The sequence below is a fragment of the Phoca vitulina genome, unplaced genomic scaffold (genome assembly GCF_004348235.1).
Source record: "Phoca vitulina isolate PV1807 unplaced genomic scaffold, GSC_HSeal_1.0 scaffold6, whole genome shotgun sequence".
Classification (NCBI taxonomy): domain Eukaryota; kingdom Metazoa; phylum Chordata; class Mammalia; order Carnivora; family Phocidae; genus Phoca; species Phoca vitulina.
In genome coordinates, this window is record NW_022589709.1 from 66,239,393 (window position 1) to 66,263,476 (window position 24,084).

Sequence of the window (24,084 nt, forward strand, 5' to 3'; positions counted from 1 at the left end):
GTCACTGGTATTCCTTAAATTGTGCATTCTTTCTTCAAGATAATTTATAAGTCTAGTTCTGCTAATACCCTGGGAGATGATAATGATCCTCCATTGAGAGAAGACCCTGTTTATCCATGCCCTGTGCATTCCATTGCAAACCCAGTTCTCCAAACTGGTTGCCTGTTACTTAGTGCTGAAATTCTGAAATTGTCAAGTTAAGCTTTTTTAAGACTCTTTCTGGTTTCCATTCTAATACAGCACAACATAGAATTACGAAGCACTTGTCAGTACTTAAATAGTTGTTTTGTTCAACCTGTTTTCTGTTTTGGTCAATTGACCTAGAGAAGTGAATTTTTTTTTTTTTTTTACAATTAGAGTTACTAAGATATAAGAAGAAATCTTCACGGTGTATTTTTATTTTTTATTTATTTTTATTTTTATTTATTTTTAAAGATTTTATTTATTTATTTGACAGAGAGAGACACAGCGAGAGAGGGAACACAAGCAGGGGGAGTGGGAGGGAGAAGCAGGCTTCCTGCGGAGCAGGGAGCCCGATGTGGGGCTGGATCCCAGGACCCTGGGACCATGACCTGAGCCGAAGGCAGATACTTAACGACTGAGCCATCCAGGCGCCCCTCACGGCGTATTCTTAGAAATACACCTTAAAATGAAGGATATATAATAAGCTAATAGAACTTACTTAATGCATGTTAAATCTTCCTGTCATATATTTTTTAGGTTAAGCATGGTGTGAAGAATGGAGTATTTTGGTCCTTGTTGGGATTTTTTGATATCAGACAGTATGTTGTGGAGTGTAGATAGTGAGAGGCAGAATAATTTTCATTTAGTGACTTTATTCATTTTCTCTCCTGACCACTGTCAAAAAATGCACTGCTCTTGAAGGAGGGCTCTGGAAAGAGCAAAGTAAAGCCAGCATTGATAGGCAATAGTAAACACTATTTAAACAAGTGTTTTCAAGTAGTTTCAATATACATTGTAGGTCATGTCTCCGAAAGGAAACTGAAAATTTTTTTCAGATTTCTATATATCTATAAACACTTGATAAAACTCACAGATAAAAATCCTTATGTCACTTCATCTTGTGATATTTTCCCACTTCCTATTAAAAATAAAAAGAAAGGCTAACTCCTGGACTGATTATTTTTAGCAGCACATACCTTTCTGTATCATCAAATATTAAGTTTGAACACAAATGAAATTAGTGGAGTATTTCTGATTTTTTACTCCTAATTCTTTTTTTTCCAAAGCAAATACCAAAGTTCAATACATACATCTACACATTTGCCAAAGGATTACTGTGCCTTTTACCACATCCCTTGCAATATAAATAACTTATCAATTTTAGCTACACATTACATTGAATGAAAATAAATGAAGTAATGAGGAACTGCATGTTGATTATTCTTTATAACTTATGATACAGTGAATAAATTCTATTAGATCTTACATCATTTTAATCTTGAATTGCCTGCTTTTAGTAATCTATTTTATAGTAACATGTTTTGTGATTTATTTCCCAGTGGTTTTTAATATGCTTCAAAATATGATTTAACACACTCATTAGAATTGGAAAATGAAGTCAGACTTTTTCTGAAAGAAAGCAAATCTGACCTGGCAGTTTGGTTTGACAAAGGGGACAGTCTTTGCTAGTTGGGTTGCCTGGCAAATATTTTCCACAAACTGAATGGGCTGAATCTACAGCTCCATGGTTTTGACAAAAATATATTTAAAATATGTGACAAGATAAAAAGGATTTTATTTTAAAATACTACATTGACAAGAAAGTATTAAAATTAAGAATATTTCCATTTTCCCTCCCTTTTCTGGGTGTGTTGGCTTAAACATGTGCCTCTAAGAGAAAAAAAAGTAACCAGTACAATCAGTCATTTGCTAAGTCTTGGCAAAGTCTTTTTTGGTATTTATCAAGATTGAAGTGAATTATAGTGAAGGACCATTAAGGACTGGGTAACAAATCCTTTTGCAATAAGGTAGTTTTTAAGTCTTCACTTTCAACAAAATTGAAGACAATCAAAATAACAGTGTAAGATTATTAACAATAATGTTTGATGGAAGATCACAACATGATATATTACTAAGGGTTCAAAGAATTCAGTGATGGTTTAACAACAAAGCCCTTATTGTATGTATATGATTTCTCAGAGTTTATTTCTATACACAAAAAGAATGGAACCAATGTTAAACTCGTTCTCATTCTAGTATTCTGTAAAATGTATCCACAGGTACATGAACTAATTTTTTTAAGGTCCCATTCATCTTACTAAGAGATTGATTTCAGTGCAGTTTTGATTTTCGTTCAATAAGCTTTAATCAAAATTTGTAATACAGGTATATTGTTTTGATCAATTGTGAATTAATAATAGGACTAAAAATAATAATTGGACTGATAACTTAAATCTAGAGGGAAATTATTAACTTTGAGTGTCAATTTATAGAGGTATTTTTTGTTGTAGAAAAACATAGTAGGGCATCACCAAAAAACTTTTAGGCTTGGGGCGCCTGGGTGGCTCAGTCAGTTAAGCATCTGCCCTTGGCTCAGGTCATGATCCCAGGGTCCTGGGATCGAGCCCCGCATCGGGCTCCCTGCTAAGCGGGGAGCCTGCTTCTCCCTTTCCCTCTGCTGCTCCCCCTACTTGTGCTCTCTCTCTCTCTGTCAAATAAATAAATAAAATCTTTAAAGAAAACTTTTAGGCTTAAGCATATTACACTGGGATAAAATAGGATGGGAATATGAGTTCAGAGAGAAAAAGGAATTATAAAATATCCAACTGTTAAAGAAGAAATATATTCTCTATTTATAGAAAAGAATGATGGACATATCAAATTGCTATGGTATTTAGATTCCATTGCATACATCTTATTTTATTTTTTAAAAGATTGATTTATTTATTTAAGGGGGGTAAGGGCAGAGGGAGAAGGAGAGAGAATCCCAAGCAGACTCCACTCCAGGCTGGATCCCATGACCATGAGATCACGACCTGAGCTGAAACCAAGAGTCAGATGCTCAACCACCCAGGTGCCCCCCCACTGCATACATTTTAAAGTGTTAAATAAAGGCTTTTTTTTTTTTTTTAAATTACCACCACTGTAATACATTGGGAAGTATATCCTTTGCAACTCTTTAAACTTACAATGGAAAAATTAGATGTCAACTTGGATATGTGCAAAGGGGTATAAATATTCACAATTCTTTTGAGAATATCCCTTAAATTTAAAGTTACTGAGTTGAAGATCTAATTTGGATCACCTTACAAAGGTGTGTTAGCCTGATGCCTCCATCATATTTTAAGGACAGCCTTGACTCATGGGTCAGATAGACTCTCATGTCTGTGGACAGGTTCTCGTCTTTGTAATGAACTAAGGATTCATTCTCTTTTCATCTCTGTGAATACTTTTTTTTTTTCTGAAGAGCATCTCCCTTCTGTTAGCAATCTTTGCTTAGTCAAAACTTATTATAATGCATTAGTCTTCTCAGAGACTAGTCATTCATTCTAACAAAAAAAATATTTGAGTATCTCACAGGAGAAACAGATATATTTAGAAAAAATGCAAGTAGTTTAATCCAATGGAGAGCTGAATTGTTGGCATTACAGTCTTATCTGAAACCTTTTTTTTTTTTTTAAAGATTTTATTTATTTTTTTGACAGAGAGAGACATAGCGAGAGCAAGAACACAAGCAGGGGGAGTGGGAGAGGGAGAAGCAGGCTTCCTGCAGAGCAGGGAGCCCGATGCGGGGCTGGATCCCAGGACCCTGGGATCATTACCTGAGCCGAAGGCAGATGCTTAACGACTGAGCCACCCAGGCGCCCTATCTGAAACCATTTTGAGAGGTAATATTGATTGGATATTCTATGTTAGTGTCTGCAAACTGGAAGCTCACAGCATGATTTACTTAATGTGACTTATTTGGCCTACACTGTGTTTAAAAATTTAATTGACAAGTTTTAAAAAACAGATTTCATAAAAATATGACTTTCTAGTTGTTTTTGGAAAATTGAAATGTCTGGAAGCACTGGGCCCACATCCTTATAAGGCAAGAGCCAGTCTGAGACTAAGTTTGTGGCTGCCCCATTTAGGCAGGATTATTATCTATTGGTTTGCTATTGCCCCCATTTTTGCCTTCATATTAACCTACTTCACCCATTCATTATGCCTGCCTAACTACCATAGACATTAACATTGGATAGCCTATTATTTTCCCTTGGGTTAGATGGAATCTGTAGAAAGCTAAATATTTGCATTGCATTATGGTGGCCCTATTAAAACTGCTTTCAGTAGGTCATACAGCCATATAGTACTCTCAACTTTCATGGATGGTCACTAAAAGAAATAGTGTTGTAAAACCTGCTAATGCATTTGAGTGTCTGGTAGAGGGTATTTCCTTCTACATTACTATGTTGCTGTGTAGCTCAGGCAAGATATTTCTTTTAAAGTGTGCTGAAAAGCTTTGTTGTCATTGAAGAATTTGTATATTTCTCTTCAAAGACAATGAAAATCAAACAATTAATTGCAATTATTTATTTATTTGCTTTTTCTTCAGAAAGCTGCAAGCCAAATTTATGGTTTAACTCTCATATTGTGTTACATCTCATTATCTGAATATTCTTGTTCTAACTTTTTCTCTGGTATTAACCTCCTGGTCCTCATTTTTCATATTTACATTTTCTTATTTTATTTTACCTATTTTTTGTAAAATGTCTGAAAGTACACATTTATAAACTTTTCTTGATTATTTCTTTAAAAAAATTTTTTTTATGGGAGAGAGAGAGCGCGCGCACAAATTGGGGGAGGAGCAGAGGGAGAGGGAGAAGGAGAGGAGAATCTCAAGCAGACTCCCCACTGAGCAAACAAGGAGCCCCACCACAGGTAGGGGGGTGGGGAGGCGTGATCTCACAACCCTGAGATCATCACCTGAGCCAAAACCAAGGTTGGATGTTCAACCCACTGAGCCACCCAGGCTGATTTACTTCATTTTTAAAGATGGCTGGAGGATCTGTTACATTTTGGTTCTCCTTAAAGGGTTACCACGGTTTCAGTTTTGAGTTTTCCTTCCTCTTGTTCCCATCCACCACATACAAGAATACAGTTACACTATAAGCTTTTGAGAGATAAGGAATCTTACGGTGATCCTATAGTGCCCAGTGTCCAGCATAGGACTTGTTCTCTATATAATGCCATCCGTTGTGTAGTGACAGAATAATAAAAACAACAGTAAAAAGCGATTTTTTATTCCACTCCCTGGAACAACGAGACTTTTTTTCTCTACCAACTCCTGGAAGTCTTGTCATCAAAAAGAATGAAAGATCCATGTACATAGGTAGACTTTACACACTTTATCGTAAAAGGAATGTGTTATGTAAGACTAGGCAATAAACTTTTTCTCTAGTGATTAGAAGGTGAGAAAATAGCTCTGCTTCCTTAAACTGAAAATTTATTTAGCTTCACTATTTTTCTATGAATCCTTATTTAATACCCTGGACACAGACTACATAAACTATGAGAATATAAGCAGTCAAAATTACAAATGCCTATATGGAATCTTTACAGTTTATTAAAAAAAAAAAGAATCTGCAGAAACTCTACTAAGTTCATGCAAATGAATGAGTCTCTATACCTCTTGGACATGGCAGAATGGAATCTAAGACTGCATTTATAGTTCGGATTAGCCAAGTTTTGCTATGAAGAAAACATTTTTCCTAGTATTAAGTACAAGGCAGGCTGCTGGAGACACTTTCTTCATGATTCAGATCCTTGACTTGGTCTGTGGTGGCTCATGCTGTGGGCAAGCAGATCAGGACACTGTTTAATGGCTCTGTCCACAGGGCATGCTCACTGCAACATTTCTAAAGTTAATCACTTGCACTTAATTTCAAGCCATTTTTTTTTAACTTTGAAAACTCTAAACGCCTCATTGAGGACAGTACATACAACGTGTGCCAAGCCTCTGGTTTCAAAGTTCAGCTTTGGCTGGACAAAAGGTCGAAAGATATCTTTCACAGCAGGGAAAGTGTAATTTTCCATGTCTTTACGATGTTTTGAAATGGTTGAAGTGATTTCCCCCTAAAATTTCCATAAATAAATAACGTTTACCAATGGAGTAACTTTAATTTTTAAGATGCCTTGGCCAAAATGTTGAAAGTAACTCTTTCCCCTCCTATCCATAATCCAGTCTTCAGCCTCAGCCTCTGTATGTTCTCTTGGAGTGGAGAATCAAAGGTGACCCCAGCATAAAAGCAGACCTGTCGTGTGTGGATTAAAAGTATGGAAAGTTTCAGCTTCTAGAAAGGTTCTCAACTTGTGAGCAAAAACCTCAATTCTGTCATTTAATATGACATGTTTTAGCAACAATTGGGAGAAGAACTCTGATGTCCGAGATCACTCTCCTCTGCAAGTCTCTGTAGGGTCCTGCCATACTTTTCTGAGTATTTGCATCTGCCTTATCCATGGACCTTACAGGAGACTTTTCTCTTCCACATTTTTTAACTTTCTTTTCCATACATATTGTTATTTCTGGCTTCCTGCCTCAAGACAATCCTATACCAAGTCGACTTGACATAATGACTTGAACTTGCAGGATTTACTTCTGTGGGCTACCCATAACTTATTAGTGAATGTTTCTGTGTACTTTGCTTAAAGTTGTTCAGTGTGGATATGGATCTGCCAGGAGTTAGACTTACCTCTCCCAATGAAGAGCAAATGGCCAGAAGGCACCTGTAAGAGCAGGTATGTCTGTTAAGCCTTGTTCTCCCTTCTCCACCCATCCACTTGCCCACAGGACTAGTTTTCTTTTTGACCCTAAGCAAATGTTTGGCCTTCTGGGGCGGAGGTAAGAGTTTTTGAGACTCAATTTAGGGCCTCGGATATACTATTTTGCTCTTCTACAGGCCTATCAAGCGTGTACCCCTGGGTCATCCCCTGGACTATTTAGTAACTAATAACCCCTAGGATTGTTCTAATTTTGGGGGTACATGCGCAGTTTATATTTTATGAATGTCTCCTCTGAATTGTGCAAGGCTCTTCAAATTCTTTGCCTTGTCGATCTTTTGCCCGTTCTTCTGTACTGTCGCTATCTTCCAAAGCTTGTGTGGCAAATGACCACTTCCACCGGCCACTCCAGGAGCCAGGATATGCCGGTTTGCACCCCGCATTCCTCAGATCTCTTCGGAGAAACCGCAAAGTGCCTGGTCGCTGTCCTCTCATTCTGGACTGACCCTGCCGTCCATCAGTCACTTCTCCCATTTTCCGGGGCTTTCTCTTGTCCATCAGTCTACTGCATCGATCACCTCCTTTCTTTTCACTTGGGGACGTCTGTCGAGTTGTCCCTCCACGTCTCCTGACGGCCTCCCCCGCGTCCTACCGGACTAGAGTGTCCGTCCGTCGAGTCTCCGCTGCCCCGGCCGGCTCTTCGGCCTCGACTGCCTGGACGTGGGTCCGTCCCATGCCCGAGTTTCCATTCGTCCCCCACTTGCCTCCAATTCGGCAGGAACTTTACTCCAGCCGAGAGGGGAAGGGCGGGTGAGCGCCGGTGCGCATCGGCCCGTCCGCAGCGAGCGCGGGGCGCGGGGTGCGGCGTGGGGCTCCGGGCGGGGTGGGCGTGCGAGCGGGCCGGGGGCGTCGCGGGCCGCCCTGCCCTATAAGGGGCCGAGCCGCCTCCGCCGCCGGGCGGGTGCCGGGCGGACCGCGGCGGCGGCGGCGGCGGCGGCGGCTGCGATTGGCTCAGGCGCCCCATCCGGGGACTGGGCTCGGCGCTGCTCGTTCGCCCTAAAGGTACCAATATGGCGGAGGTGAGCGGAGAAACCGGGCAGGAGCGGCCGGGCTAGAACGGGCTCCCGGCGGCCCCCCGCGCCCCCGGAGCCGGCCTGGGGGATCCGGGGCCCTTCCCGCGGCCCCACGGGGGAGCGGCGCGGTGGGGCGGGGGCTGCGGGGCGGCAGCGGACCGTGGCGGGGCCGGCCGGGGGGCGGGAGCGGGCGCGGGAGCGGTCTCCCTCCGGGACTAGGCCGCGGCGGCTCCGGCCCCGAGCCGGCTGCGCGACGGGGCCGGACCGGAGGTGGCGACCGGCGGCAGCGAGCCCCGGCCTGGGGACGGCGCCGTGCCATGCCCCCGGGCAGCTGACGCGGGCCGCCGGAGCCTCCGCGCTGCTTTCTAGGGCCAGGGTGGGTGGAAACCGGCCGAGCCCCCCCCTCCCCCCGCTTCGCGGCCGGATTGCAAAGCGGGGAGCGGGCTGCGCCACTGTCCTGCGGGAGGAGTGCTCTGTGCCCCCGGCCCACCGGGTCCGGGCTGCGGCGCCAAGGAGCCTCACGCTCCACTTTGCTCCGGGCACCGAGGCAAGCGGGATGTACGGCCGCCGAGCTTCGCGGGATGAGAGCGGGACTCCTCGCCCCGCAGCCCTGGAGGTGGGGGAGCCCCTGGGTGTGAAGGGGGCAGTCCAAGACTCTCGACGTTATCTCTGGGGGCTCTCGGTAACCCCACTTTCTTCTGGGCTGAAGGAGGGAGGCAGGGCGAGCAAAGCTGCCCTGGACGTGTCCCCCGGGACTGGTGAGCTTGGGGGGGGAGGGGGTGGCGCAGCAGGAGCCCCTTCGGCTGCAGCTCGCTGGGGATAGGGGCTCGTTGGCGGGCCTAGGGAAGGATTGAACACCCTGGAAGGAACTAGCATCTCTGGGACTGAGGGGCCGCGTCTCCAGTTTCGGGAGAGAGAATGGGGGGTTTGCGCTTTGGTTTGGGGGCGGGTGTCCAGTTTCGAGCTGGCCTGCGCTCAGGTCAGAGGACAGCCTCGGAATTGGGGCTCTCGGGCCCCAGGGGTAGAATAGGTGCTCGGAGGACGATTCCCTTCCAGGAAAGGGTATTACTTTGGGAGGTGTTGTTTGGGTCCGTGGAGAACCGGGTGGGATTTGGGGGACTCCCGAGATGCCGGGCACTGGGGACCGATGCCGTGAGGCGACTGCTCTGGGTTTTGCTTCTCCGCTTTGTAACTTGCTGAGCTCCAAGGGGCGGCTTGGAGTTGCTTGTTAGACTCTGGGCTTCGTCCCGGGTCTGCGAGTTTGCACACTGGGGACTCGGGGAGGAAGGCGAGGCAGCCAAGAGGGGCCCGAAAGGGGCTGGGAGCGATTGGAGCGAAGCTACGTCTTGTACTTTTGGCAGCTGCGGAGGAGCTCTGGGCTCCGCCTCCTCTGCGCCCTGTTGCCTGCGCTGCCTCTTCCCCCCGGCTGCGCGATCTAACCGCACGTTTTCTTCTCTCTCCTAGGCTTCTTTTGGAAGTTCGAGCCCAGGTTTGTCCTATTTTCTTACCCCTTCAGTGGGTCCCAGAGGGTAATGTGGGGGGCTCGGAGATCTATTACTAAAGGTTTTCGCACAAAAATTTGTCCTGCGAGTTTTTTCATTGTTCTTAAGAGTTTCAACGTACATTTTGGTAATTCAGTTGTTCGAGGAAGGAACAGTTACACTTTTCTCTTTTTTTTTCATGCTGAAAAAAATAACTAGTTACAAAGCTGCTAACAGACAAGTGTTCTTTTTAAGTAATATATCTTTAGTTATCACATACCGTTTTTTTTCCTCCAAGCCTGAAACAGTTAATCTCAAATTAACTTTCCACTAACTTTCCCAGGTTAGATTTTCTTTTTCGAGAAATCAACTCTTTAAATTGTCGAAAATTTGGGATTACTCCCCATCTCTCCTTATTTTGTCTCGTAAATTTTTCACAATTGAAAAATGACTATAGATCGTATTAAAATTGGAACTTGAGAGTTCCAATTTTCCAATAAAGCTACCTAAAAGAAACATAGAATTCCAAGTTTGTCACAGGAAAGTGGTAATACAAAATTTTGAGGTGAGGCAGCCTTAGATCATCAAGTAGTGATTAACCTTTTTGAAATGGGAAACACTTGTCAGGTTCTGATTGAACGCAGGGTACTGTCTCCTGAACTCTCCACATATGCATCATTGCATACAGTTTGGGGTTTCTGGCTCCCCTGAGTCCCATCATGGAGAGGACAGTTTGGTTTCAATTTCTCACCCCCTTTCCAGCCCTTTTTTGGCTGTCTTTTCCCTCTGATAGTCTACAGGAAAAGTACCTCTGAACTACTCCAGGTCCCTTATTTTACACTTGATAAGACTTTTTCTCTACTGAGAGTCACCTAATTAATAGAGCCTGGAAAAGCTCCCAAATTTTCCCTTGCAACATGTTGCCTTAGAGTGAACAGCCCATTTCCTTGCATGCTATTTTGTGCATTTAGTTGACTTTTAAGGTCTCACTTGATTATCCTTCAAGGTATTATAAAATAATTAGTCACCAAGCAGAAGAAATTTGTGGTTATTTTTCAAATAGCTGTCTACATCTTTACATTTAAAAAATTGTTTTAAAAAGTTTTTGTAATTTTGAGACAAACATTTCTTTGTCATAACTGATTTCAGGAACAGAATATTTCTATACATGATGCCAAACATCTGGATGATAATGGAATTTTTCCATTTTGCATCACTGTCTGCTTTTAAGAAGTTGCAATCTAAATAAAGAGCAAGAAGACATTGTGGCTTTGGTGTTTAAAAAAACTTTTATAACCTGTTTTTAATCACTTAGCCAATTTTAAAGAAAATATTAGAGCTTAGAAGAGGCTCTTGAGGTCATCTAAGCCAACACTATGCATTTTACAAATGAAAAACTGGACCTGGGCCCAGAAAGTTTAAATGACTTGCCTCAGGTCTCAGCAGGCCAGGGACAAAGCCAGGAGTAGACCCCTAGGCCCTTTGATTTCTGGCCCTTAACTGAATACCTTCCACTTTAAGAGGGAAGAGCACTGTGACCAGTGATGTGGGGATTACAAAAGAGGACAGAGCTCTGCCTTAAAGAGGTGGAAAAGTTACCATCTGTTTCATCCCTGACACTTTATATACCACAGAGGTTTCCAGGAATTCCTCAAAATAGGAAATTGATAATAGTGGATGTTGTGCTTTTGAGCTCTTTAATAAATACTCATTTTTCTCCTTAAAATTAAACCATCTGTATTTCAACAGGTTTTAAAATGAACAGATAATATCTTTCAACATTAAAAAAATAGCATCATAATGTAAGCTTCCTAAAGAATTAAGTTCCATAGAAATTGTGTTATTTTTAGGACTAATGATTAGAGTTCTCCAAACTCAGAATCAAAATCATTGAATTATGTCTGTATTTTTTCTCATAGTGAAAAATCCTTGGTGTAGGTCAGTGTTTTGGTAATGATCTCATGCTGTCCTTAAATGTTTGAAATTTAAAATATTAAATAGCTTTACTAAAAACAGACCAAACTTTTTATGTTAAATGTACTTCCTTCCACTTCACCCTTCCTCTACTCCAAGATTCTGGTACTTCTTTGCTTCCCTGCTTCGAGAGTTACTGGTCTAATTGAATTAGATACTAGAGTAAAACAGAAAATTCTGTTTTTCATAGATTCGATTTCATTCTCTTGGGATTATGAATCTTACTCATTTCTCAACTTTGTTTTCAGAGTATCCTGTTGACTTCACATTTGCTTATAAAAAGCATTACAATTTTATAAACCGGTATGAATTGGCCAAAACAACTTGCAGCAGGATACATCTTCCAAAAACCTGCAGATATGATTTTTCTATATTTCCTTCACATAATCTTAAAAACTAATTACCTTATTAGTCGTACAAAGAAAAGCATGCTCTTACAACTTAATGCCTGTGCGGAGAGCTTGAAATACAGTTATGGACATGAAAAGTGACATACTACTTTTAGAGACTGACTTGCTGTATAGTTGCTTCACAAAAACTTGTATTTTTCTCATGAACCAGATTTCTGTTGTGTTTTGTACCTTTGAGGGTTGCAAGTTGGGTAACATATGTATTCTCTTTGCCTGAAGTGTTGAGCTTTAGTGGATAACAGATTCTTTTGAAATCTTCCATTAATAATCCTTCTTTCATTTTTCTGTTGCTTTTAGACAAATGCATTAAACTAACTGACAAACAAGTTTGACTTTTCTCTTAGAACATTTTTTTAGGACTCCTCCGTTTAAATCACTTTGTTGCCATTATAAGTTCTGTTCTCATGGACTGGACTTATTAAAGTGTTTTTAAATTACTCTGCCTTGTTCTTTTGCTGATTTAGATATCTTTTCAGAACTGTATGGTCCTTATAACCTGTTAAGTATATAGTAAATGCATTTAATAAAGCTCACATATAAACATTAAAAGGAACTGGCAAAAGAACACAAATTATTTTCTCTCGTAAGTAGCGTTGTGAATGTGTAAAGTGATTGTTTGTTTCATTCCAGTTGGGTCTTTGTCTTCTGAGGATCATGATTTTGACCCCACTGCTGAGATGTTGGTCCATGACTATGATGATGAAAGAACTCTTGAAGAAGAGGAAATGATGGATGAGGGTAAAAACTTCAGTTCTGAAATTGAAGACTTAGAAAAGGTAAAGGATTTTACTTTCATATTTTAATAGCAAACTTACAGTAAAGATTTTGAAATTCTATTATAAATTATTTTACAGTCTGTCTGAAATAAAAACAGGATCAGGATCTTTGTTTTTGACCTAACTTTTATGGACTGTCACTGATTTTCTCATTATTTTGAAGGAAAGCCTAATAAGTAGATTTTTATTTAATTTTTCAAAATTATTTTATATCTCTTAATCTAATTTTTAAGTATTTGAAGCACAGTGAAGTAGGTACATGTGGTCATCTTACAGATGAGAATAATGAGATATAGAGAACTGTGGGCCCTAAACTTGGTTCTGAATCGTAGCCCAGCCCAGTGCATTATACCACACTATTCTACTTAGCATCACCCTTGAGTTTAAGTAAACACTGCAGTAGATACAGGGAGAAGTCTTTTCCTTTAAATAACTTGTAATCTGGTAGAATACTAAAAGAACATTGAAAGTGAAAAAGTTTTACTCTATTTTTAATTGTAAAATAATAATGTCCCATTTTCCACCCCTCAGCCATCTTTTAAAAAGTTGGCAAGAGTAAATGTAGTTTATAACTTCTTTAACCCACAATCAATAGAAATGGAAATGAACTGGATTTTATTTTATTTTATTTATTTATTTATTTTTTTTAAAAGATTTTATTTATTTATTAGAGAGAGAGATAGCGAGAGCAGGAACACAAGCAGGGGGAGTGGGAGAGGGAGAAGCAGGCTTCCCGCCGAGCAGGGAGCCCGATGTGGGACTCGATCCCAGGACCCTGAGGTCATGACCTGAGCCGAAGGCAGACCCTTAACGACTGAGCCACCCAGGCGCCCATGAACTGGATTTTAAACACATATTTATACCAGGACTACAGAGAGAGGTCTCCATAGGGGTCACTTGAAAAATGTAGGATTATACTTATCTATAAATTAACCTTATTTGCACATTTCTGATCAGCCCAGAATAACAAAAGCTTTCAGGAATAATAATAATCCTTTGAGTTTTTATACCTCTTTTTCTTCAAAGAGACAAGACACATTCTTACATAATCTCTTCTGCTATCTTTGTGAGGCAGAGATGAATTCTTATTGCATTTCTCCCTTCATATTAATATACAGGGAAACAGAGGCAGTCTTCAGGATCTAGACTCCAGGCTTACTCTGGTAGACCTGAAAATTTCTAAACATGTTCATTCACTTGACAAATTAATCCAACACAATTGCTGTTAGATTTAATCATTAAAAAAAACCAAAAAAACAAAACCAACTTACAGCCAAACAGATGTGAGAATATAGAGATAAAATGGTTGGGAAATACTTAAGAAAAGCTTTGGGTATTGATCCTTTCAGGGGTATTGATAAAATATTGCCTTTTGATAAGAAAAGATGTCCAAGAGTCTTGAGTTCTGCCTTGGCTTTATTCGGGCACTTCTTCCTACCTCTTATGAATGGGTAGCCTAGAATAATTGAGAATTATATAATCCAGCTAACATTCTCTCTCTGTCAAATAAAAATCTTAAAAAAATAAACACTGGTAATTAATTTTTTGCTTTGTAATGGTATCTATCACTAATTTGAAGATTCAGAAAAATTAGAGGTCTTTAAATATTTCAACTTCTCTGTACTTGGACAGTTTTGCTTCTTGGTATTTTATGACATTCTTGGAAATTGGGACAGAAAACTACAGGTGATCTTTAAACAGATTCTAGTGAAGACCTAAGAACTGTGTCTCCACTTAGAAGCCTAATCTTTCTCTCATTGAACAATGGATAAGAGGAGCTATTTCTAAGAGTGAGTGACTTCCCACTTCCTCCGAACTATAATTCTTATCTGTAGTAAAGCATAACTATGTAGATGTGGTCTCTATTCTTTGTTGATATTTAATGAAACATGAAACTGAATAAAAAATAGCAGATAGAGACACAAATATAAAGAGTAAAGATCGTTTATAGAGGAAATTTAAAATTATTTCTATATCATTTAATGTACTCTGTTAATCTTTTATTATTGGAACTTTGATTTAGGTATTTGTACGTGTTCACAGTTTTAGGGGCTTGATGTTAATGTTTGTTTTTAGAAATTACAGTAAGTTTTTATACTCATAGTAAACTGGATAGTTTATAGACTATAAATATGGCCTGTATTTTAGTGCTTACAAATTTTTAGTACAGTATGTATTAAAAATAAGAGATAAAAACAGGTTTTGTATAGTAGAACTTTGGTATAGAGAATACATTATGTGACTTGATTTATGTTATTAAACGTATAAAATAAGGTTTACATTGTGTCTTACTATAGTTTATTCATGTTATTGTTTTGTCAGGTTTTAATTTAATAGTCTCCAGCTATAACTTTTAGAGAAGTTCTTTACAATAATACGTAGATTTCTCCCTTGATATTCATTGTGGAATGAGAAAGTAAAAATCACCTTTTCTACCACTTGCACTTTGGTATAGATCCTTCCTGTTTTGTGGGTTGGTTTGTTTTTTTTAATTTTTTAAAACTATATGTATACTGTTTTGCAATGCATATTTTAAGATATCAGACTGGCGTCATATGAAAATTGTTCTACACTTCACTTGGACAATTTCTGTTGATCAATCCAGGAACACCATCAGGTGTATTGGATGAGTATTAGCATTATTTCCTTGGTTAAGAGTCCTTGTTGATTGTGAAATGTACCATAGATTTAAAGAAGTAATATAGATGGAGGCAGGGAAGAACAGCACTATGGGAAATGTGTACATTGATAATGGGATGCATCCTAATTTCTGGCACGTGAGGTTATGCGTCATAGGATCAAGGAAATTATGATACTTTTCTATTTACAGATGAAGAAATGTAGGTGAGGGGAGTTAGGTGATTTGCCTACAGTAATGGTTAGCAGTTAGTGAGTCCTCTGCCTCTAGATTTTATGTTCTTCCTGGTATAAAACCTTTGAGTTAGAAAATAGTTCATTTATAAGTATGACTAGACTCAAATATGCCCCTTAAAATTTAAATAGGGTCAACAAAATACCTGAGAAAAAGAAGAGAAAAATTCTCTACCTGTGATAAGGTGCTGGATCAAACTTCTAAGCTGATCTAGCCACCACAGATCTCAGAGACTGAGATTTTACTCATTTGATTTTTTTAAAAAACTTCTTTTGTGCTTCAGAGAACTAAGTCCTTTATTAATAGGTCTAATAGAAAGCTCATTTGTGAAGTGCTTCAGAGATTAGATTCACCTTTTCTGGTTTTGCTATACAAGTTTTTAGTACAAGTAATTTCTGTATTTTAGCACCAGCTCCCTTTAGGTAACTAGTGTCATTCCTTGAATGTGTTGATGAAGTTCCACTAAGATAGTCACCTTCTTCCTCAACAGATGATCGTACTTGTGTCTTTATAGAGAAAGTAGGGTTTTCATGAGTGACTACGTGGAATCTCCTATGTGCCCCACACATACAAACTTAACTTTTATACTCATTCTTCTCTCCCTACTGTCCCAAGAGTATATGCCACATCCTAAGCTAACTCTTAATTCCATCCCTCCTGCCCTAAGTCTTTCCTTCCCACTTACTTTTTAAAATCAGCACAGAGAATCCTACTCATATGTTTCCTAAATTTGGGAGAAATTCTTTTAACCCTGTGTTGCCCTTAGTGATTCTCTTTTTATACTGTATGTATTCTCTCCCCTCCATTCAGTTCATTCATGTACTTTCTCTCCTCCATCGATTCAGCTTTGTTTTTCCCAGTAGGCTGTAGGATCACCAGTAATTCCTGCTTGACAGGTACAGAGAATTCCTATCTCTCTTTATTTCGCTTGATTTCTCTTTGATATTTGGCCTAAAGTGACTATCTCTGGTCTCTCCACACTTGCTTCTTCCTTAGCTTATGTAATTCTGCTTTCTCTTAGTTCTGCTCTCTGGTATTTATGAGCCATTCTTTCTTTGCCCACATTTTAATTGATGGCATTTCCCAGAGTTCTAGCTTTTGTCTTCTCACTCTATATGCCTTTTCTGGATGAACTCATTCAAGCCCATTGCTTCAGCTTTTGCCTTGAATTATCATTTACTACCCCACTGTCCACCTTCAAGTTTGTCTGATGTTTCTGTCTCATAACGGTGCTATAGGTATTTAGCCTTTGCAGGCCAGAAACAGGCAGTCCTTTTAGACTCCTCTGTCACTTTCATTCACTTTATCAAGTAGGTCAAGAAATACATTCTTTTCTCTTAATTTTGCTCAGATAATTCCCTTCCTTAGTTGAGGCTCTCCTTCTTCTATTCCCCCTAGAATGTTATTTTCAAAATGCATATTGTGCTTAAAATTTTCCAGACATCTCCCATTGCCTGTAGGGTAATATATCTGGAAGTTCTTCTAATAAAGCATATATTCCCTTCTCTTTTCTTTGTATCCTCTTGCCTTCTTTGGCTTTAGATACCATCTAGATGCTAACAAATGCCAGATTTATATCTTTAGCCCAGCCTGATCCTCGATGAACACCAGGCTGCTGGCCAACTTGACTCTTCTACTTAGATTAGTCCTCTCAGACTTAACTTGTGTCTTCTGCAGAACTTTTGTTTCCTTCAGAAACCCATCCTCAGTCCTTTCTTCTTTTTATTTTTTTTTTAAAGATTTTATTTATTTTTTTGACAGAGCACAAGCAGGGGGAGCAGCAAGCAGAGGGAGAGGGAGAAGCAGGCTCCCCACCTAGCAGGGAGCCCGATGCGGGACTTGATCCCAGGACCCTGGGATCATGACCTGAGCCGAAGGCAGATGCTTAACTGACTTCAGTCCTTTCTATCTCAGTAAAACTTACCACCATATAGGCAGTTGCTCAAATAGAAATCTGGAGAGACATTTCTCTCCCTTTTACTCCCACATCCAGGAACCCATTTGATTCCACCTTAGAATATATATCATCTATTAACTTCTCTCCATGTTTATATCACTACCTTAATCCAGCATGAAACCCTTAGGTGGTCTCCCTGCTTTTCTCTTATCTCTCCACCTCCTCAAACTTTTCTTTATGTAGTTGCCCAACATTTAAGAAGAAATAAAGTCATGGCACTCCCCCTTCATCCCCCCCCCGACTTTTTTTTTTTTTTAGTCTCCATTCACTTCGCATTACCCTGGGAGTAAAGGACACTCTCTGTCTTCCCTTTGACCCTGTGAAAGTAGACTCTACATTATTCTGGACCCTATTTATTTCCTTTGTATTCATTGTAATTGGCAGTTTTATATTTGTGTATTGTGATTATCCTCCCTCCCCTCCGCCCCCTAGACTGTACTCTGTAGAAGGGCAAGACCTATTTTTCATACTGGCACTTGGCACAGTGGCCTACTGGCACCCAGTAACTGCTCAGTCAGTGTTTCTTATGACACACCACAAGTCCCTAGTACACAGCCCTCATCTGTCAAATGCCTCTTCATCTGTCAAGACTTAGCTCAGTCTTTGCACCCTATGTGGCACCTCCCTAACCTCACGCATGCCATTATTCCTAGAGTTTAGTTCTTCCCTTCTCTGTACCTACCAGTGTATACTACCATTTCTGGAATTGATTTTTGCAATCAACACATTGTATTATAATTGTTAACTTACCAGTTTCTTCCATTAAGACTTGAACTCATTCAGGGCAGGGACTTTCTCTAAATTTCTGTATCTACAGCTAGCAACCTCTGCATAGTACCTAGAACCCAGTAAATGCTGTATTGATGGAAAGGTGGATTATTAGTGTATGATGCATGAAAATTGACATCTCCCCAGCTCATGGAGAGAATCTGAAACTATGAGGTTTTGAAGAAATAATACAGACAGGTGGTTTGCAAAAGCTTTAACCCAGTCTTCTCTTAGAACCAATATGAGCCAAAGGGAATGGGCTGCATGGAATCTGCAAGGAGCAGGGCTAGAGAGACTCTGAATCTGGTTCTGGGCACATTTGAGGGGTTCTGTTCTTTGATTTGGGAGAAGAATAATTCACGAGGTTTCCCCATGGCATGGGTGAACTTCTGTCCATCCTGACCATCCAACTCCATTTGTGCTGACTCCATGCTACCAAAGCAGCTTTTTAACTGATTCCAATCCCAAGCTGAAAGGATTTCATGAGTGACATGATTGGTATGGTCACTGGAAAGGCACATGTCTCCTACTGCAAATTTACAAAGTCACATTCTGTCATAAACCTTTTCTAAGCTCATTTAGCATGAATCTGTTTGAAGCAGGCACAGTGAAAAATATAAGTTCTAGACCTGTAAAGGTGAAGAAGGCCAGATTCTTGGGCACCCCTCCGAGCCTGACAGTGGCTTTCTAGAAATCATCACTGGCTCATTTCAGCTCACTTTGTGATCAGCTGAGGACATGTTTTAGCATTTTCATGCTTTTGCTTCATGACTGAGGCATTTTGCCTTAAAGGGAAAACGAAACCTATAAGCAAGCTTAATGAATTTCTTAATAGATGAGCATAAACATCTCTAAAATATTGAGCAAATTAACTAGTCTGTAGATATATTATTTTGTATTTATATATTTGAATAGTTGTAAATAGCTGGATATAATTTAGTAGTTGAATTAAGATATTTTTAAAAAGGAAATACACCACTTATTTCCAGATGGATTAGTTGGGGGAAAAGGGTGCCAAAATGTGGCATAGCATAAGTATTCATAACATAGGAAGCATTGCAGCCAAAGTATGTACTTTTATCAAAGCATCGCTGCCAGTAAGTGAACTGGTGGTACTGGAATTTGAACCCAGAACTAAGCCTCCGTTTTGTCACCTGTAAGATGGCCGTAATGATAATAAACTTCAGTAGGTGTTTATGGACGAGAAACCTAAAACAATTGTACAAAATACAGATATGGTGCTAGTAATAGAAAGGATAATTTTGAAGAGTAATACATAAATATTATTGGGTTAGTGGTTGCCCTTTGGTGCTCGCTTCGGCAGCACATATACTAAAAGTGGTTGCCCTTCGGCTGTCATCCAATTAACATGAAGAATTAAACCAAGTGGTCAACTGTTAAATCCAAGGAAACACACTGAGTATTATATGAAGTTATTGATTGATTACTTGTAAGTTCTTTCAAGGTAAATCTTTATACTAATGTTGAATGCTTAAAAAAAAAATCACTAAATATTTGAGGAATTTTTTAAAGAGTGAAATGATGCTGGAAATAAAAATGAAGATGTTAATCATTAGGCTTTTGTTAATAAGTTAATAATAGCTCTGACTGAGCCTATTTTCTAGCAGTAGTACAAAAAGAAAAACTAAAACTTGGCTTTGATTTGATACTGCTTTTTTGATAATGTGTTTTATGAACATTAAGGGCATCACAGTTTATCTGTGCTTCTGTATTGTGACATGTACTGAGTTTATGTTTGTGCCCTGGCTTGAATAGGAAGGAAACATGCCTTTAGAAGATTTACTGGCGTTCTATGGCTATGAACCTACAATTCCGGCAGTGGCAAATTCCAGTACAAATAGCTCCCCAAGTGAACTTGCTGATGAACTACCAGACATGACACTAGACAAAGTGAGTACAAGCATTTAAAAGAAAAATTCCAAATCCATTACCATTGGCTGTTTTTATTAGTTTCCTTTTCATTAAAAGCATTTTGTATTTCTGAAATGTAAATTTCTTATTGACCCATTGCTCTTTATCATTTCGGTGACCGATTTAAATATTGTTTGGCTTTGATTACACTGCTTTAAAAGTACTAGTAGCTTCTTAATACTTTGTATGTTTGAGCGTTCTCCCATAAAGTTTTTCTTTCCTATGTTGACATACAGTATCTAAACTTAGATTTTGCCCTTTTTTTGATCCTCTGAACACTTGAATGCATTGATTAATAAATCCCCCAGAAGCCTTCAATCCAAGCTGGCTTAGATGTGGAGTGGTTGGGGAGAAGTTCTGTTTTCTTGGGCTCTGTGAGTGAAGGCAGCCACAGCAGCCAAGGCCTTGGTGACACATGTGTCACATTGTTGGTTGTGGGGAAGGCATAGTCCCTGCTGAGGGCAGTTCACACAGCCACGGTCTCTGCTAGCTTTCTGTGGTCTCTGGAAAGGGACTCTCAGACAGGGAGAGGAATCCACACCTTGGCACCTCTTCCTGTGAGTTTTGTTGTTTCCCCTTTTCAGTCAGATGTGGTATTAATGTACCATACCTTTAATGACTGTAGTCACTCGGCAAATACTGAGTGCCTATGTACCAGGCACACAGATGATTCTGTACTTAGATAAAAGTTAATTCAAACGTGTTGCTTTTAAAATTATATCTCTAGTCAGAGTTTTTCATTGGTTAGATTTTTTTAATTATTGGAGGAGAAGAGTTCGGGGAATTTTTTGGTTTTATTTATTTACGTTGGTAGAAAGTGAGTTTAATTGTTAATCACTTAGACATAAGATTATTTTTGTTGTAAATTCACTAAAAATTAGCTTGCAGGTTCAGATAAGCTTTCTGCTTATCCATAAGTTAGGCAGATTTTTTTAAGTGTATAATAATATAGTTATTAAATATTATATGTAATTAAATATTAAGTGTTATTACATATGTATATGAAGTAAATTATGGGAGCATTTCAGATTTACTTCTCTCAAAAGGGGCCTTCAACAAGTTCTTAATTGTATCATAATACATAGTATGTTTATGAATAATATGAAATTGATGAAGTCTAATTTCCTTTTTTTAAGTAAAAAATTTTTTTATGAGATGTAGTAATTTCTAACTCTAGCACTGCATTCTTATTCTTATAGGAGGAAATAGCAAAAGACCTGTTGTCGGGTGATGATGAGGAAACTCAGTCTTCTGCAGATGATCTGACACCGTCTGTGACTTCCCATGAAACTTCTGATTTCTTCCCTAGGCCTTTACGATGTAAGAAGCTCAGTCATTACTGATGAGTAGTAGCACTGATACTCTGGCTCCAGTGCATTTTATGGCATTCACTAGCTTATCAGACTTAAAACAAAACAAAAAAAATCGTTCATCAGAATATTCTAAGTGTTTTACTTAATGGAAGTACAATTCTATTACAATCTGATAACGATTATAACTATTTATTGGGATAGAGGTGAACCAACATGTTGTTTTAAAACCTAAAACATTTGGTTAGTTTTGCAAGGCTATTTTCTTTCCCAAGATTCATCTGTTGCTATCATAACCAATCATAGTTCTTCAACCATGAAATTTTATGGACATTTTTTGGACTTGTTTTAAAAGGTCCTTTACTCTCCTGGTTTTGAAAACCATCAGATGCTCAATAACTATTTTTTTATGTTTTTAGTGATTTATTTAATTCTCTTTTTCTTTTTAGTTCTTGGTGTTATCCCTTAATGTATATCAGTAATATTTAAAAGGTCTTTGAAGTGAAATAATTTCTTATCTGCAGCCTTGCTTATTTTTTAGGTATTTTGATCATAGAAGAACTGTTCACTTAACAAATGCAAATACACATACAGGTGTATGTGTGCAAAACCATAATTTTGATGGAGTTAATGTACACCTCTTTGTCCCATTCTGGGTTAGCATAATAAGAACTCTATTGCTTTCTGTTCTTTTTTAAGGTGACCGTAGTGGTTTTCCTTTTGCCTTCCCAAACTATTTGACAGTAGAACAAAAAATTTTAAGGTACCATACACTTTCTTAGTATTTTCAGTTTCTTGTTTTGACTAGTGTTAAAATGTGAGAATAGTACAAGAAGTTGAGTATATTTGTGCTAATCTCATTCATTCAAATGATTTTTTATAAAATGCCACATGCCAGGCACGTGCTGCAAAAATAGGCAATAAAAACCTTTTTAAAATTTAATTTTCTTTTTTTAAGCAAATACTACATGTGATGGAGATAAGGAATCAGAAGTTGAAGATGTTGAAACAGACAGTGGTAACTCACCTGAAGATTTGAGGAAAGTAAGTTGAGTTACTATCATAATAACTTAGACAGTTTGGACTAAAGTAGCTTTTTTCATTTCTGAAGTAATTTAAGATAATTTTGCTGTTGTAAGATGAAATTTCTTTTGACTTGTAGTAATTCAATGAGTTGGAACTTGTTTTTCAGTATATTTTTATAAGTTGTTTTTACTTCTAAATTTTCTTGTAGGAAATAATGATTGGTTTACAGTATCAGGCAGAGATTCCCCCTTACCTTGGAGAGTATGTTGGTGATGAGAAAGGTAAGTAAGACTTTTGGTTTTGATTTTGATAATATATGGTAGGCCAAGTTATCCCTTAATAGTTTGTTTAATTATTTGATTACATATCAACCTTGGCAGTATACATTAATTTTTTTTTGAAAGATTTTATTTATTAGAGAAAGAGAGAGCGTGCAAGCAGGGGGAGCTGCAGAAGGAGGGGGAGTAGCCGACTCCCCACCAAGCAGAGAGCCCAATGCAGGGCTCAATCCCAGAATGCTGGGATCATAACCTGAGCCAAAGGCAGATGCTTAGCCAACTGAGCCACCCAGGTGCCCATCAACCTTGGCGGAATAAAGATAGAGTTGGAGTCAGCGAAAGTTTGGGCCTGACTCAGGAATAATATATCAGAATTAACGCTGAGACTCAGAGAACCACTTCTGTCTCTGTACAGTGCTTCTTAGCCTTATGGGTATGCTAAGGCACCAGGTAGGGTAGTGGAACGCCTCTGCAGGTGCATCTGCTTGACCTACATCCCACTCTAGTAGAAGTGGGTAGAATCTTATAACCTGAGGTAATGAGCACATTAGAGATAAAATCTCTTGGAAAGAAAATTCTTGATGAATAAAGACTCTAGAAGAAATTCTCCTGTGTAAGCCCTGAAAGAGAAGGTGGTAGAGCACAAGGATTCTCTCTTCTTTTGTACACCCCTACTTAAGTGTAATCAGTTTTTCTTCACATTTTTGGTAGATCCCAGTTATAGTTGGTCTTGAAAATGTGGTGGAAAATAAAAATACAGGTACCTTTCCCTAGCTGAACTTGGGAAGCATATAGATTTGGCCGTGTGCATTTGACCTTTTCCCTAAGGAGTCGATTTGTCCCTGTGACATCACGGGGCCAACACAGTACAGCGACACAGCGCTTCCTGAGTTTTTCTTTTTTCCTTTGCCCTGTTAGGTCATCCTCCATTTAAAGGAAGGGGAGACTGGCTACCCTAGGGTTGTTAGCATTGGCAGCCCCTAATAACAATGTTTTCCTAAACTTTCAAAATGATGTTGTCCCAGGGAAGCAAAACAGTGGCTGATATTCAGATGACCCAGCCTCTCCATCCCCCCACCCAAATGACACACACCCTTGACATCAGAACATGCTCAGCCACCTCAGTTCTTAGATTAAACATAATGGATGTAATCCTCTCTCACTTGTACACATTCAGGAGGGAAGCTCTACCTTCTCTATCCTTAGAGGGGATAAACCCAAACTGTTTTACCTATTTCAGTTATGACAAGGAGGAGAGGAATTTACATCAAAAGTCAGTCTTACTGGTTCATAGGCACATTTTATTTTTACCTTTCCTGCTCACCGGGAGCGATAATGCCTGCCTCACACAGTTGTGAATATAAAGCACTGATCCTGGTCCCTGGTAAATAGGGAGCTTTCAGTAAATTATTTTATTAGCTATATTTAGTACTTATCCTACACTTGAAGAATGCATTGCACTTGAAGCAATGGGATAAATATTTGGGCCATCTGTGTTACT

At 39.2% G+C, this 24,084-nt stretch overlaps 1 protein-coding gene across 6 annotated transcripts in view; it reads left to right on the forward strand.

Annotated features, from left to right (window-relative positions):
* Window positions 1-24,084, forward strand: part of MIER3 (MIER family member 3) — a 168,096-nt gene that overhangs the window by 129,679 nt on the left and 14,333 nt on the right. For 2 of the 6 annotated variants that reach the window (XM_032404383.1, XM_032404384.1), the window contains 6 exons: window positions 9,264-9,288; window positions 12,295-12,440; window positions 19,814-19,948; window positions 21,169-21,289; window positions 22,238-22,323; window positions 22,514-22,586. In XM_032404383.1, the coding sequence (XP_032260274.1) occupies window positions 9,264-9,288; window positions 12,295-12,440; window positions 19,814-19,948; window positions 21,169-21,289; window positions 22,238-22,323; window positions 22,514-22,586 (586 nt within the window). Of the gene's footprint in view, window positions 1-3,830; window positions 3,852-6,657; window positions 6,745-7,749; window positions 7,806-8,231; window positions 8,416-9,263; window positions 9,289-12,294; window positions 12,441-19,813; window positions 19,949-21,168; window positions 21,290-22,237; window positions 22,324-22,513; window positions 22,587-24,084 lie in introns of those variants that run through there. The other 4 variants (XM_032404387.1, XM_032404388.1, XM_032404386.1 and 1 more) reach the window with 4 other exon arrangements.